General features: G+C 54.6%; 1 protein-coding gene across 4 annotated transcripts; it reads right to left on the reverse strand.

Annotated features, from left to right (window-relative positions):
* Window positions 1-5,363: 5,363 nt before the first annotated feature.
* Window positions 5,364-15,315, reverse strand: ENO2 (enolase 2). Of its 4 annotated transcripts, none has more exons than XR_011680126.1 (13): window positions 15,156-15,315; window positions 12,220-12,311; window positions 11,229-11,324; window positions 10,899-10,957; window positions 9,832-9,901; window positions 9,529-9,662; window positions 8,595-8,817; window positions 7,949-8,146; window positions 7,617-7,818; window positions 7,299-7,407; window positions 7,103-7,161; window positions 5,885-6,767; window positions 5,364-5,786 (listed from the first exon to the last, which is right to left on the reverse strand). XR_011680126.1 is itself a non-coding variant. In XM_071433142.1 (12 exons), the coding sequence occupies exons 2-12, from the start codon at window positions 12,302-12,304 to the stop codon at window positions 6,698-6,700; spliced, it is 1,305 nt and encodes a 434-aa protein (XP_071289243.1). In that variant the 5' UTR covers window positions 12,305-12,311; window positions 15,156-15,315; the 3' UTR covers window positions 5,364-6,697. The 4 variants fall into 4 exon arrangements, 1 of the variants encoding a protein (XP_071289243.1); XR_011680125.1 differs by having other exon boundaries at window positions 5,881-6,767; XR_011680124.1 differs by having other exon boundaries at window positions 5,833-6,767.
* Between the last annotated feature and the right edge of the window lie 168 nt (window positions 15,316-15,483).

The raw sequence follows: 15,483 nt of genomic DNA on the forward strand, positions 1-15,483 counted from the left end.
ACGGAAACGTGAAACATCCCCCCACGGCTGCTCAGAAACGCGGCTTCCTCCCCTCGCTGGCCAAGTTCATGGCGTCGATGGCCATTTTGGAGAAGCTGCTGTCGGAGGAAGGGCTTTGGGAAGGAAAGGGGGGAGCCCGCCGGCTCTCACCCGTCCAGCCCGGCAAGGGGCTAATGCAGCTCCAGCCGCTCGCTGCCTGCTGCGGGAGCACGGCCGGCGGAGCGCGGGCTGGGGGCCGAGGAGATGCCACAAGTGCTGCCCCTCCTGCTGCAGAAGGCACGGCAATCGTGGGGGCAAACCTGGAGCTGTGTCTCATAGACATGAACACGGCTGTGTGTTTAAATAAGGGAGCCTTAGTGTGCAGATGGGCAAGTTTCACTCTGATGGCCTTCAAGCATAATCCCAAAATATTTCCTCGGCAAGACCTCTCAGTGAGCAGGCTGGATGGAGTGCTCTCCGTGGGCTTTTATTCAGCAATTCTCATTGTCCGTTACATGGCTCCGAGCACTATTTACTGTACGGCGTCCAAACTCAGCCCTGAATACAGATGTGGTCCTCTCCTCGTGGGGGTTTCAGCAGTGCTATTCACCCCAAGGCTTTAAAATCATCAAGAGCAATGTCCCTTCTGAGCTGATGGCTCCCAATGCAAGTGTTCCACACCCACTTCCCAGGGGTACCCTGCCATTTCAGGGCCTCGCTATTTATCCTGGATGCAGAATTGCTCTCGGTGCCTCTCGTTCCCAAGCCAGCCCCACTGGCATGCAGCGCCCTGTTGCACAACATCAGCATGCTTCATGTCGCTAGCTCTCATTCATTCTCCCATCCACCCTTCTCCCCAGCCTGCCTCTTTGTCCTGCCCCTCGCAGGGAGCCTCTGCCCTGCCAGCAGTAATCCTGAAGTGCTGTGGTTCCCTAGCACTCTCTGGTTCCCACACCTGGCATGGGAGATTGAAAAAGCCATGGCTAACGTCCGCAAAAATGCTCACTGGCTTTTGTGTGGTCAGCCCAAAACATTTCACCATCCTGTTTTGGAGAGGTGCTGTGTGGAAGATAGCACCCTGTGGATGCCAAGCACAGGGGTAAACGTTATCTGCTTCACAAAGTGCCTGGCCAAGCTGAGCCCCAGACAAGAAGACAGAACATTATTATTGCTGTTGAGGCGGTGGCGTTTGCAGTTGTCACAGCTGCTTCAAACTGTCGCCTTTAGGAGCTGACAGCCTTGTGTCCCAAGCTCACAGTGTGTGTGACCCTTAGAGGCCACAGTGATGATTCATGAAGGAGGAAGATCTTGTCAAGATCCTTGTTCTCTGGATGCTAAACAAAATACCCAGATCCCCAAGGTTTGTGGTTTGAGGAAAAGCCTCTGTGGCAGCTACAGTGGTTGGTATTGCTGAGATCTTCTGGATGAGTAACGTGTGACACCAAGTTTATATAACCACAGTGTCAAGCCCCAAATGGTTTTCATGTCATCATCTTCCATAACCAGGTCAGTTGCTTCAGTTCAAAAGCTTGACTTAAATATTAAATTTATTATCAAGATTTTTGGTATCATTTGTTATTTCAATAAGTGAAGAGGCAGAGACTCCAGTATACCTTATGAAAATCATACTAGGTTTTGGTTTATTCCAAGAAGCCAGCCAAAGATGGCCTATGGTCTTAGATTATGAAGAGACATCAGAGGTGATTCAAAAGAGAAACAGGACCAGGGCAACCATTACTTTTCTCCACTTATAAATGCTCACAGCCCAATTGCTGCTAGGTCAAGCCACACTCTGCTCTGTTTCAGGGTGGTAAGCACAGGTGGGAAATAGACAAGAGAACCACGAGTGTTTGTGTGTGCTCGTGCTGCAAAACCAAGGTGGGCTGGCTGCAGAACGTGGGAAATGAACTAATCTCACCTTTGAAATCAACAGATTGAAGGTCTTGGCAAACCAAGAGCATTAGAGCTGTGTCTCCTCAGGATGGATATATGACCTGGGGAGTCTGTGAGACAGCCAGGAGCCAAACTCCCTGGGGTGTAGCTGGTTCTCCCTTGGATTAGGGAGATGGGACACGCCACCTCTCCAGCCACACTGTCCCACTGCTTTCCAGTTCTACCAGGGGACAAACAGCTGCCTGCAAAAGGAGAGGCCCTGGCTGGGATGTAGCCTTCTTAGGGAAATACAGCACAAGAGAGGTGCTGATAGTCCTGTGGGGGAGGGAATGAGATAAGGTAGGTGCTGGAGCTCCTGGCATACAAGGGGAGGCTGAAAGAGCTGTTTCTTTCAGCCTGGAGTAAAGGAAAGTTAGGAGGTAACCAATCACTCTTTGGCTTTTTTTTTCCCTTTGGTGTGGAGGGCTACAGAGAAGTGAGAGCCAAATTCTTCTGATGGATACACAGTGAAATGCCTATGAAATTTGCAAGAAGGGAAATAGTGACTAGATAAAGGGAAAACCTCCTCCCTAAAGGTAGTTCAGCACTGACACATGTTTCAGGAGGGGCTGGGGAATCTCCTTACCTTGAGATGGTTAGAAACTGCCTGGCCAAGGCCCCAGGCAGCCTCATCTAGGTCTGGAGCTAGCCCGGCTGTTAGCAGGGGTTTGAAGTGTAGACCTCCAAACATCTCATCTGGATCTTCCTGTGAAACTCTTACTCTAAAAACTGGGCTCTAATGGAGCCCCACTTCCCTTTTGACACACAGCGTACAGTAGTCTCCTTGATGGAAGGAATAAGGAAGCAAGTTATAGCTGATTCCACACCCAGATACACAATGCTCTAATATGCTGATTTTTGCCTACAGAGAGCTTCGTAATGTCCTCCTGCCAACCTGTCCAAGCTGTCTGTATTTAGTCTTCGAGCAGCAGAGACAAATACTCTTCTTTTGATTAAGCTGCACTGCACCTCAAAGGAATTACCCAGCACCCAAATTTTTGGACTTCTTGTGAGATGTTCATCAAAACAGTGTCCCTGACAGCCTCCTGTATGAAAGATATGGGTTTCTCAAGGTTGGACAACATCCCACTGTTCTTGAGACAGACAAGAGCATACTAGAGAAATTCGGTAGCTCTTTGTCATTAAGGCTTTTCTCTGCACTCTGCAACAAGCCTAATTCAGTGACACCTCCCCTTCCAGCTCATTTATGGGTGCACACACGTATTTAGAAAAAAAAAAAAATTCTGCAGAATTGGGGGGACAGGGGGGAAGAGGCAGCATCTAATGTTGAATTATCCCTTTAACAGCTGTACATTGCTCTGCAAATGTAATTTAAACAGAGTATGATTTGAGAGGTAAAAGAAAGCAAATCCCACAAATGTTTCCATTCACAGATAGTGTCACGTTGCCAGCCCATCCCCGCGCTGTTACTCGTACTCCGGCTGCATTCACGTTACAGCTCAGCAATCTGATGGAGACATCAGCTCGTACAAGAGGAGTGCTCAGGTGCCGGATCAGCCGAGGGCTTGGGCATTCCTACCACAGAGAAACCGCAACCAAATCTCTGCGGCTGAGCCAAAGGGAAAGCAGCATATGCATCTTCGGATGCACTGGATGAGGACAAATATTTGCAGTGCCCCAAACAAACATGCCACCATCACGTACATTGTGCCAGCAGTGACGAACTCTTTTGATTTGGAAAAGGCACCAAGGTGGGGTACTGCTATGGCGGGATGTGCTCCCATCCCCTCAGGGCTTTCGCGGTGTGTTCCCGTCCCCTCAGGGCTTCCACGCACCTTCCCTGACACAGGGACGTGGCGATGCCTCCCTGGCAGAAACTCTTGCCTGACAAATTCTTCATGGACACCACTTCCCTGCTGTTGCAGTCTGGCTGCATTTAAATGGGCAACGCCAGCTACCTTGGGCGCTTAATTGCCTTCCTTGCGCAGAAAAAGACGAATGGGAGGGGCGGGGGGGCAGGGGTGATGCTCTTGGGAATATGGAATGTAACAAAGTTTTGGGTTTTTTTTTTTTCCCAAATAAACTGCCCTGATTGCTAAGCAGTAGCCATACTGTTCACAAAACCCCAGTATCTAAAACAAAGGAGCAGTGAGGTGTACAGCGGGAAAAGACAGCCCACTGGCTGTACCCAAAATGCACATTCCTGCAGGCAAACAGCGCTGTCACGCACAGAACCGCTTTTGCGGGAGGCAGGACCGCGGGGAGGGGACTGGGGGCCCACAGGACCCGCGGGGTGGCGGTGCCGCCGGGGGGGACGCGGGGCGGGGGAAGATGGAGCGGAGCCTTCCCCGGCGGCACCGGACTACAGCTCCCAGAGAGCACGGGCGGGAGCCGCGCTGCAGCCGGGGCAGCAGCTATTCCTGCCGCTGGGATGTGTGCTGTGTGCGCTGGTGATGCCCTGGAAACCAATCCTGTCTCCAGCCTCGCATTCTCCCTCCCACCCTCTTCTCAGTTCTGGGCATGTGTGCCAAAGTCTTTGTCTTCCCTTCTTGGACTTAGTCCTTAATCTATGCTGTTTCGTAAAGGATCAGCAGTGAAATGGCAGTGGTTTAAAGTTTTGTCTTTGGGTTTTAAAGTCTGCGTTAGGACACAGTCCAGGGGGGTTGAGACTTGCTGAGCAACCTCAGAAACAAACTCAGACAAGAGTTAAGCAAGGGTCTTTAAACTTTCTTTGGAGAGGTGGGGCAGGAGCTGAGTGTGCCCAAGAACATAGTAGGGCTACTGATGTGAATATAATGGTGGGCAAGGTGGTTTTATCATTTCTTCTCCAGTTGTATTTCTCACAGTAGCACCCCCAACCCCCCACCTTCCTTTGAGTCAGTGCAGAACAAAGCTGTTTGTTGAGCAAGCGCTGGGATTTGTTGGCACCCAGCCTGCTGGGGCACTGGCTGGAGCACGGGCAGCTTTCCCCAAGTACTGCTGAGTTGCCCCTGTGAAAAAAGATGGAGCTGAGAGAGACTACCCACCTCACCTACACCTCCAGTCAGTGCCCTACAAACCCCTTTTTGGGGGAGGACAACCAGCATTTTCTCTCTCAAAGACTTGCCATTTCTTGTCCACTTGTCCACCACCTGAGTCCAGCAGACAGACGGCTGGGGGCCCACCCTGAGGCCTTGACATCAGTGGAAGGCACGATTAAAGTCCCTGCACAGCAGATCTTCATGCAACACGGTTTGGTGAAGATGACAGGGACAAGTCATCACACATGCCTTCCCTTTGGTGCTTCCCAGCTGGTGGCCAACAGACCAGTCTGGCTGTGGGACAAAGCTGTGAAAGCAGGTGAGCGTAGCTGGGCCTTTTCTTCCCCTTGCCAGTCCCCTCTGCTTTTTTTTTTGTTGCCTTTCTGTGTGAGTATCTCCTGCTCTGGTGGCAAAATGTCCCCACTTCCCCAACACTGGCATAGAGATAAACATCAGGCCAAGTCAGGCAACTCAGGTGTGAAACACATTTTAATAGAGTTTAGGGATCTGTAGTTTGTCTGTTGCTCAGCTGAGCAGGGGCTGTCCAGAAGGTGAAGCAGACATCATGGGCGGAGGGGAGGGTGAAGGAGAGCAAGAGGGAAGGGAACAGAGAGAGAAAGGTCACAAGAAGCAGATGAGAGCGTGGGTTTGTTCACGGATGTGCTTTAATCTATTGCCCCACAGTACTGTGTGCTGAGCCAGACACTGACAGCACGCACACACACACCCAGGGTGGGACAGCAGTGCCACAGACTGACAGCACATGCACACACACACACACACACACCCCCAGGGTGGGACAGCAGTGCCACAGACTGACAGCACACACACACACACACACACGCACACACACAGCCAGGGTGGGACAGCAGTGCCACAGACTGACAGCGCACACTCACACACACACACCGAGGGTGGAACAGCAGTGCCACAGACTGACAGCACACACACACACGCACACCCAGGGTGGGACAGCAGTGCCATAGACTGACAGCACACACACACACACGCACACCCAGGGTGGGACAGCAGTGCCACAGACTGACAGCACACACACACACACGCACACCCAGGGTGGGACAGCAGTGCCACAGACTGACAGCACACACACACACACGCACACCCAGGGTGGAACAGCAGTGCCACAGACTGACAGCGCACACTCACACACACACACCGAGGGTGGAACAGCAGTGCCACAGACTGACAGCACACACACACACACACACACCCAGGGTGGAACAGCAGTGCACCTCAACACCAAGCTGCTGGCAAGCACAGCCCAACACAGCACAGCCCAAGCCAACACTGGCAGGGCTCAGTGCAGACACGCGCCTGGGGCACAGGGACACCGTAGGCCAGGACACAGACACACATCCACACACGTGCACAACGAGAGCGAGCACTGGCAGCACCCGGCTGGACGCGGCCGCGGTGTCCGAGCACACGGATGGTCACCGCACATGCTTTGGCACCAGGGAACACGCTGGGCACCCGCTCCTGTGGTGTGGCACATGAGCAGAGTGGCCCAGGCGAGGCCCTGCACAAACAACAGAGACACACAATGCCTGGGTCCAGGAATGCTTATGACCCCACAGCAAGGGACAGGGTGTGGGCTGCTCTCTCATCCTTTGCCTGGGTACATCTAGCCAGGGACACCTGAACTCGAGGGGTTTCGAGGTGAGAGGAAACCAGGTGACAGAGTGGGGAGAAAGAGCAAAAAAGGGAGCAGAGGAGGGAAAGGGGGGTTCAGAGTCTGTGAGGTGGGAAAGAGCAGCAGGGTGGCTGTGCCCTGGGGACAATGTTCAAAGAACACTTGGGTTGCGGAAGTTGTGTCCAGCGAAGCGTGCTTCATCGCCAAGCTCTTCCTCAATCCTGCAGGAGAGAGACAGCACACATCAGGCCCTTGCAGTGAGGGAGCATTGGAGGCACCAGGGTGCTGGAGAGGCAGCTCATCAGCAGGAAGCTGACATGTACCCAAGAGCTCAGCTCCTGCCAGCTGCTGTGACTGCAGGGCTGCACCCTCATGCCAAGGAGGAGGAAAGGAGTCTGCCCCAGAGGCCTTCCCAGGATCCTACTGTCATCTCTGTACCTTGTTGTTGTAACATTTCACCCACAAGCTCCATCCACCCTCGGGCTTTCAGCTTCTCCCACCCAACTGGTCACTCCCCTATTCTCTCTTCTGCATTCCCAGCCCTGGAGCCCCTTACCTCATGAGCTGGTTGTATTTAGCCAGGCGTTCAGACCTGCAGGGAGCACCCGTCTTTATCTGTAAAGCATTCCCCAAAGCAAACACTGTAAGACACTGTTATGATTTGTACCAGTTCCTCATGGCAGGGCAGGGGATTCTGTTTTGGCACCCCTTTGCTTTCCTCCAGGCCTGTGCATGGCCTGGGTTTCACCTACCTGCCCAGTGCACAGTCCTACAACCAGATCAGCAATGAAGGTGTCTTCGGTCTCCCCAGACCGGTGGCTCACCATCACACCCCATCCATTCTCCTGGGCCAACTTGCAGCTGCAGGGAGTGAGAAATGCAGTCAGCAGCTCCTACTCCTACAATTACCACCTGCACAGGGTAAGATTCAGGCACGCTCTGCTCCCACTCTCAGCATCCTACACTTTGGTAGAAACAGAAGTCTGTTCACTCAGTGCATGGCGTGACACCTGGCTGTGGATCATCACCAGCCCATTCACAGGACAACAAGGGCAGTGGGCTGGACTCACGCTTGGATGGCCTCTGTGACAGATCCAATCTGGTTGACTTTGAGCAGGAGGCAGTTGCAGGCTTTCTCTTCAACAGCCCGCTCGATGCGCTTGGGGTTTGTCACTGTCAGGTCATCTCCCACTATCTGAATCCCCACATTGGCAGTGAACTTAGACCAGGCCTCCCAGTCATCCTGGTCAAAGGGATCCTCAATGGAGACCACTGAAAGGACAACCAAAGAGGCACGAGTCAAAGCTGCCTCCCTTCCCACCCCTAAAACACAGAGGGTTTGTGCCTGGTCAGTGTGTGCAGCACCAGTGCTGATTCCCTACGGCCCCACACAGCAGCTCACCTGGGTAATCCCGTACAAAGCTTTGGTAGAGGTCTCCCAGCTCATCTCCAGAAATGTAGCGGCTTGGGTCGTCTGGGGACTTGAAGTCCAGGTCGTATTTGCCGTCGCGGTAGAACTCGGAGGCTGCCACATCCATGCCGATGACAATCTTGTCCGTGTAGCCCGCCTTGTCAATGGCTTCCTTGAGCAGCTCCAGAGCTGAGGGGAGAACGCAGTCAGGAGAGTCAGCCCATGCAGAGAGCTCTGCCTCTTGGTGGGAGCCTCCCTTGGGAAGGGCCCTAGAGCCACTGGAAGTCTGGTGGTGTGATGGAGAATTAGAAGGAAGCCCAGAACACAACAGAAATGCCAAGGAGCTATAGGGGCTGTGTCCAAAGGGACAAGGAGGAATTAAAATGTGATTCCACAGCTCAATGACAAGTTTGTGGAAAGCCTTGTAAAAGCATGCACATGGATAAAAGGTTTGTATGGAAAGGCTGTGACAGATCAAGGCCACCCCAAGGAGAAGGAGCTCAGAAACATTCCCTAACACAGAAGGTCAATGATATTTAGGTATCATCTTTTGAATCAGTCCAGGGAATGCTGAGAGCTGGGCATAGGAACCCATAGCATTGCAGGCAGGGGTACCCCATCTCTGTAGGGCTCTCACCTTCGCTATTTTCCAGGATGTTGGGAGCAAAGCCTCCCTCATCACCCACATTGGTAGCATCTTTGCCATACTTCTCCTTGATGACACTCTTGAGGTTGTGATAGACTTCAGCCCCGATGCGCATGGCATCGCGGAAGCTTTCGGCTCCCACAGGCAGGATCATGAACTCCTGCATGGCCAGTTTGTTGCCTGCGTGGGAACCTCCATTGATCACGTTGAAAGCCTGGAAGAGTCCATAAGAGAGTCAGAGCTGAAGGAACCGGTCTTGGCACTCCCGAGAGGTGGCTCTCAGATGTGTCACCATGCCCACACATGCCACATCCCACAGGGTAACGTAAGCACATCAGCTTCAACCATCCAAGCAAAGACACATAAGCCTGAAGTCTTCCCTCCAGAAGTGGCTCAAACCACATGGTTAGGGAGGATTTTCCCACCTCTTTCCCTCTCAGAGATCTCCTGAGTTATGTGTGTTTATCTATGCTCTGTTTATCTGTACGTGTTTATCAACAATGCTGTCAGTTTCTCTTCCAGGACCTTTCTTCTTGATCCTGAGAAAATTTTAGCATCCTCAACTCCCTTTGGGAAAGAGTTTCTCAAGGCAGGTTCCCCTTGGTGTGAAGACCCATATGCCCTTGCTTTGAACTGTGCCCCAGAGGGTTCACATGATGCCCTCTGCTTCTTGTGCAAAGAATGAGATCTTCAGTCAGCCCCCCAACACAACCTCTCCTCTACCCTCCTCAGGCTCCTTTTTTCCCATTGAAACTTGACAAATCTCAGGCCTTGGTTTGCTTCCCTGACAACTGCAGTGCACTCAGCTGATGTTTCAATCCCATATCCCTTCCTTATCTACCTCCCAATACCTCTCAAGCTTCTTTTGGGAACAACACTCTTTTGGAGTTTCTGAAGGTGAATGTCAAGGAGGGAGGAGTCTTACTGGCACGGGCAGGATGAGGTCGGAGTTGCCGGCCAGGTCAGCGATGTGCCGGTACAGGGGCACATCCTTCTCTGCAGCTCCCGCCTTGCACACGGCCAGCGAAACTCCCAGGATAGCGTTGGCGCCAAACTTGGCTGTGGGCAAAGGAGGAGATTGACTTTTCAGGTGGCAACATCCTGCCTGGTGGGTGTGTGCCCTTGCCAGCCCAGCCTTGGGCTCACCACAGCTTGGGCAGTGCCCCCCACTCCAGCCCTGCAGCCTCCCATGCCCGTAATTTCCCAGCCAAAAAGAGGGATGGATTACATTTGTTCTCTGTGCCGTCCATCTCAAGCATCAGATTGTCTATCTTCTCTTGATCCACAACAGAGAGGCCCTGCAAGAAGGGAACAGCTCCTGAGAAGGGGATGATTGGAAAAGCTGCTGGCTCTGGTGTGCAGGAGAGGAGGCATTGATGGAGAAGCTGGGGGTAAAAGGACTTTTTCAGCTTGTGGCGGAACATATATACACAAAGCTCTGGAAACTGGTGCTGTGGTATTTAGTCAGGTTAGGTAACCCTGATGGTGTTTCTGCAGTGCAGTGTGGATGTACCCATGGTGGAGAGGGGGTCAGCTGCAGCCCAGGCAAGGCCACGCATTGCTGGGGACACAGGACACCCCTGGGGGGTTTCCCAGCCTTTTGGCAGCTTCCAGGGAGCTTTGTGGTGGTGCTGTGGTCACACAGAAGCTAGGCAGAACAACAGAACATGCTCAACCTCAAGCAAGCAAATGTAGACTGGATGGAGCCATCCCCAGGAGTGAGGTGGAGAGCAAGATTAGACCCAACACAGGCAACTCTCCACCATGCTGGTTATTTTTCAGGGGCAGAGAGAACTGTGCTCTCAGCCAGAGCCAGCCATGGGCTGCATGGTGTGTAATATGTGGCTTTGGCTCAGCTCTCCTCAAAGCAGGCTCCAGGTCTTTAGGTGTAAACAGGCTGCAGATGTGACACCACTGCTCTGCAAGCTGTGCCAGACCCTGCACGGTACAACCATTGCTCATCACACCAGGATGAGGCCACAGACGTGTGGCTGTGATTCAGTGCTTGAGGGGGAGCACAGCTGAAGGAGGGGGTGAGCTCTGGGAGCACCGAGGGGACGGGTTAGGCTGCACAGATGTTGCAGTGGACCAGGAAGAGTTAAATCCTTTCCTCCCAGAGAAAAGATTGCTGTGGACACACACAGGAATGGGGGGCAGGAGGGGTGTGCCCAGGTTCACAGAGAGCATCGCTGCGTCTGTTAACCCAGTGAGATGAAGAGAGCAGAGACAGAGATCAGGGGACAGAGACGGACCAGAGTAAGCGTTGGACAAGGGAGAACAAAGAGAAATCCTTACAGAGCCCACGAGAGCTGGGGCGACAGTGCTGTTGATATGGTCCACGGCCTGCAGGACCCCTAAAGAAGGGAAGAGGCAGAGAAAGAAAGAGAGAGAGAGAGAGAGAGAGTGAGGCAGAGAGAAGAGTGGAAAGAGGGAGGGAGAGGACCGATAGAGAGACTGAGAGGGGGAGACAGCAAGGGAAGATCGAGGCCTGATCTTTCACTTTATGCTGGCTCTGTGCCTCTGTGGTCTCCCTGAGGGACACATCTGTGTCACACCAGTGGCTGGGCAGTGCCCTCCAGCAGAGCCCCACACACAGGATGAGCTGTGGAGCAGGCATCTCCCCACCTTTTCCAAGGAAACGTGACTTGTCATTGTCTCGCAGCTCCAGCGCTTCGTAGATACCAGTGGACGCTCCACTGGGGACGGCTGCTCGAAACATGCCTGGGAAACAGAAAAACAGGGGTGAGAGACAAGCAGAGGGTGAAGAGGAGAAGCCCTCATGCACCTGCTTCTGCCCTGCTTTCATAGGGAAGGATGCAGCAACTGCTTGTGCAAATGGATGGCCTTGCTGGCTGGCTGCTCATGGCTGGTCTCCCTAGAGGGGGAGCACCTCAGTGGAAGAAATAAATGGCACCCAGGGCTTCCAGGCTGAGGAACTTGGATATCAGGCACCCAGAGATTCACACTGATCCCAGAACTATGTGTGATGGGTGGAAGTTCCTCAGCCCTCCTCCTAGTTCGAGAAGCAGCCTGACTCACAGCCACCCTCAGCTTCCTCCCCCTCAGACTGAGGTTTCTGCCTCACTGAAGAAGGAAGACAATGGTTGCGTGCCTGCTCTGGCCTCTCACTGCTCCTCACCTCTCAGCCCAAGCAGTTTTGGGCCCCATGCAAATGCAGCTCCTCCAGCTGAGCCCCACACATGAACATAGCTGCACAGAGATCCCAGGAACAAAGCTTTACCCCTGCCATGAGCATGGCCATGGATGTGCTACCAAACCTCTACTGTGCCCCAGGACTAAAAGCACAGCTGCAGCAGGGGTACCATGAGAAGGTGCAGACATTTATGATAAAAACACCTTCAGTCCCTGCTATGGGCGGGCACGTGGCTCAGCTCACAGGTAGGACAGCCAGCTGTCTTTTTTTATTTGCCTGGCACGTGTGCACAGTTGCTGAGCACAGGCAGAGTTTTGGTCTCTGCCTCTTCCCCTGACTTGTTGTCTGCTGGGGTTCACCAGTGAGGAGCCTCCATGCTCTTGGTGTGCCAGGCTGCTGCACAGCACCAGCTCTGCCAGGGTGGGCAGGGCTTGCCCTCCATCCCTTATCTCACCCTCATACCTTTGTGTGTGTAGAGGTCCACCTCAACAGTGGGGTTCCCACGGGAGTCCAGGATCTCACGGGCATGGATCCTCTCGACCGCCATGGTGAGTCTGTGGAGAGAACAGGATATGTTCAGCTCTGAGAGGCTCCAGGATGTGGTGCTCACACCTTCTATGTCTAGACTGACAGAGAGAAGGGAATTCAAGGAAAAATGACCTAAGAAATTTGGGCTAAAACTATTTGCCCTAGGAAATTTAGAAATTCACCCAGACTACAGGAATCTACGAACATTTTTCCAGGAACTGGCTATCTATTTGAATTTACTCTGTCCCTCTGCTGCAGCTGACAACTAGGAGCACTCTGCCCCTCCCTGCGTCACAGCACAGCGCCCGACTCAAGCCTGGATGGCAGGGATGGGGAGGGTGCGATGGCAGCAGAGAGGGAGGGATCAGCTGGCACAGCAGGGAGGTGCCCCTGGCTCTGGTGTCAAGGACAGGGCAGCAGCTCCTGGCATCTCCTGTCCCCTTGCCGGGAGGCGAGGACAGCGCCTGCCAGCCAGACAGCAAGTGGCTGCTGTGTCCCTGTGCAGCACAGGGGAGCCAGCCCAGCGTGATGGGCAGGGCAGGGGGCGGCCACCCAGGGGGGCCCAGCCCCTCTCCAGCCCACGGCAGGGGAGCCATCCCAGCCTGGCTGTCCCAGTCCCCAGCCATGTCCCCCCTGCTGAGTGCCTGCTCAGTGTCCCCGTGTCCCCATGAGCTGCTGGGTCAGGCTGTGCCAAGGCAGCAGGAGCATGGGGCCTGGCAGCCTGAGGAGCCATCTTGCTGAGGCCATGGTGCCTCAGACGTGGCAAAGAGGGCTCTGAAGGGAGGGGACACCTGGCCCAGCTGCCAACCCTTTGCTCTGCTCCTGAGGCAGGGAAGCAGATGAGGCTGGGCTGGATCTCTGTTGGGTGGGGGGGTGAGGAAGCCTAGCATTTTGGGGCACCTGGTTAAACCTGAAGTAGAAGACATGCTGGTGGGTAATGATGGCTGTTTGAAACAGCTTCTCTAGCTGCAGTTTGCTCTCCAGCGGTACCAAATCAGCTCCTCATGCCACCTTCTCTTTCCCCTGGCTGTAGGGCTGTGCTATGCTGGGGTGCTGCAATGAGGTGTGTGTCCCCCCCCAGGCTCCCAGCACTGCCAAGTTTTCCTCCCCTGGCTCCCACAGATGATTGCCTCAGCCCTGAGGAGGGCTGGGAGAGGCCAGAGTAGCCATGGAGCCTCAGCCAGGACATCCCCATGGCATGTCTGAGCAAGGGTACAGCCAGCCCAGGGCCTCAGCACCAGGGCAGGGGAAAATGAGCTTGAACAAGCACATCCCAGCACCAAGGGGAGCTGAGAAGCAGGATGGAGAAGCAGAAGCCAGCACCCAACGCCACCACCCCAGGTGGGTGGAAATCACAAGGGCGTGAGGAAATCGTGCTGCTGCTCTGAAGCTTCAGCCAGAGCTTCTCCTGTGGGGAGTTGTCAGTGACTCCAGGGTTCCCTGGAGCCTGCACAGGGCCCTCCACCATGTCCATCTGGGCTGGGATCCCCCATCAGCCGCTTTGGCAGTGCTCCTCACGCCATCTGGCACACGCCACAGGAACTTCCTCCAGAGTCGTGCCGGCGCAGCCAGCCGTGAGCTTCCTTTGCAGCAGTGTCCTGGCCCTGCCTCAACAGCCTCCACGGGGTACAGAGGGACAGGACCCCGCTTAAAGTCATCTTTGACAGCACAGCCGTGCCAGATGCTGTGGCTCTCTGCTTATCTGGTCACGTTGCCCATGGTCACATCCCTGTGGCCACATCCACCTGCCCCTCTTGGAGCCAGACCCGAGGAAGCCAAATGACAAGCCCAAATCCAGCCTTGCCTGCCCCACCCCATCACTTACATGATCTTCTCTCCCTTGTCGTCCTTTAAGCCCTTTCTCCACTTGTGTTGCTGCCCCGTGTCCCCTGCATTTGCTCTCTTTTGAACAGAAGCACCCTGAAATCCCTGCTATCAGCTGCACTGGCCTGAAAGGAGGTCAGAGGCGGATAAGCTGGGATAAGGGATTGGGATGGAGCCATAGCTGGGAAGCCACAGACCACATCCAGGAAGAGAGAGGGGGCTGTGCAGCCCCCGTGAACAGGGGCTGGGCACCGTACGCTGAGAGGCTGGTGCTGCTGCAATGCCTTCCTGTGGAGCTGGCGCTGGCAGCAATTCCCTGTCCCTGCCGGGCCGGCACGGTGGAGACCTTTCCCACCAGTCCTGTGTGCTACTGCGATTCCCCCGGGCTGGGCACTGCTCCCAGGAAGCCCGCACTGCTGCAGTGTCGTGACTGATGCAGCTATTGCTTGCCTGACTGTCACTCCTCTCCCTGCTCTCCCCCTCCCCTGTGGTGTGGGGCTGTGCAAATAGGAAAACATCCCCTTTTCTCCCTCCCTCCCCGCTCTCCCTGAGCGCCCGTGTTTATGTCAACACCTCGGGAGGCTGGGGGGGCCGCTCCGAGGCTGGATCCTTTCCCCAGCCGTGCCCAGACGGCAGGAGCGCTGCCTTCTCCCCACCAGCACCCCTCCCCCGGGGAAAGCTCCATCCCGCAGCACCTCCCGACAGTGCCCTTGGGAGCACCACCTATCCCCGTTGGTCGCCCCCCCACTCCTGCAATTCCCTGGGCTCTCGTCTGAAATGATGATTGCCGGGAGGGGAAAGGGGGGGCTTGGGAAGGAGGGAGTACCTGAAATTAAAATATGAAAGAAAAGTCAGAAGGGTGGGGGTGAGGAGACAGAGGTGGGAGGAGCAGGGGGAGGAAGCGAGGGGAGTTGAGTTGTTAATGCCGCTCGCCGTGGTCTTTCTCCGCAGGGACCCCAAAGTGCGTGTGGGGTTTGGAGGGCACAAGGGGGGCAGCAGAAACATGCACGCAGTGAAGGGTGTGCTGGCCCTGGGGAGACACTTACCTTCCTAGGGCAGCGCTGGATGAAAAATTGAGAAAGTGCTGGTAGAAAGGAGAGAGGACGAAGCTGAGGAGGGATGCAGGACCTCAAGGGGAGATGATGTGTCCTCTAAGCCAACGGTGGCGGCAGCAGCAGGATGGAGACGCCCCTGATAGGGCCGGGACAGCAGCATGTGACCCAGAGCTGCGATGAGTCAGGATTTAGCAAAGCTTTGCAAACAGCACGTAGGGGATGGAGAGACAGAGAGAGGCAGGCAGCAAGGGATAGACGTAGACAGATGAGGGTGAGAGAGCCAGGGAATAGGAGTGGGTGTGCAGGATAAACAATCCCA

This window comes from Agelaius tricolor, unplaced genomic scaffold, assembly GCF_023055355.1.
Source record: "Agelaius tricolor isolate 1412-34295 unplaced genomic scaffold, bAgeTri1.0.p SCAF_9, whole genome shotgun sequence".
Classification (NCBI taxonomy): domain Eukaryota; kingdom Metazoa; phylum Chordata; class Aves; order Passeriformes; family Icteridae; genus Agelaius; species Agelaius tricolor.

Coding starts and splice junctions, on each gene's coding strand:
- ENO2 (XM_071433142.1), bottom strand. CDS start 12,304: ATGGCGGTCGAGAGGATCCATGCCCGTGAGATCCTGGACTCCCGTGGG. Junction 10,958..11,228: donor GTCACGTTTCCTTGGAAAAG/GTGGGGAGATGC, acceptor TCCCTTCTTTAG/GGGTCCTGCAGGCCGTGGAC. Junction 8,818..9,528: donor ACCTCATCCTGCCCGTGCCA/GTAAGACTCCTC, acceptor GGACTCTTCCAG/GCTTTCAACGTGATCAATGG.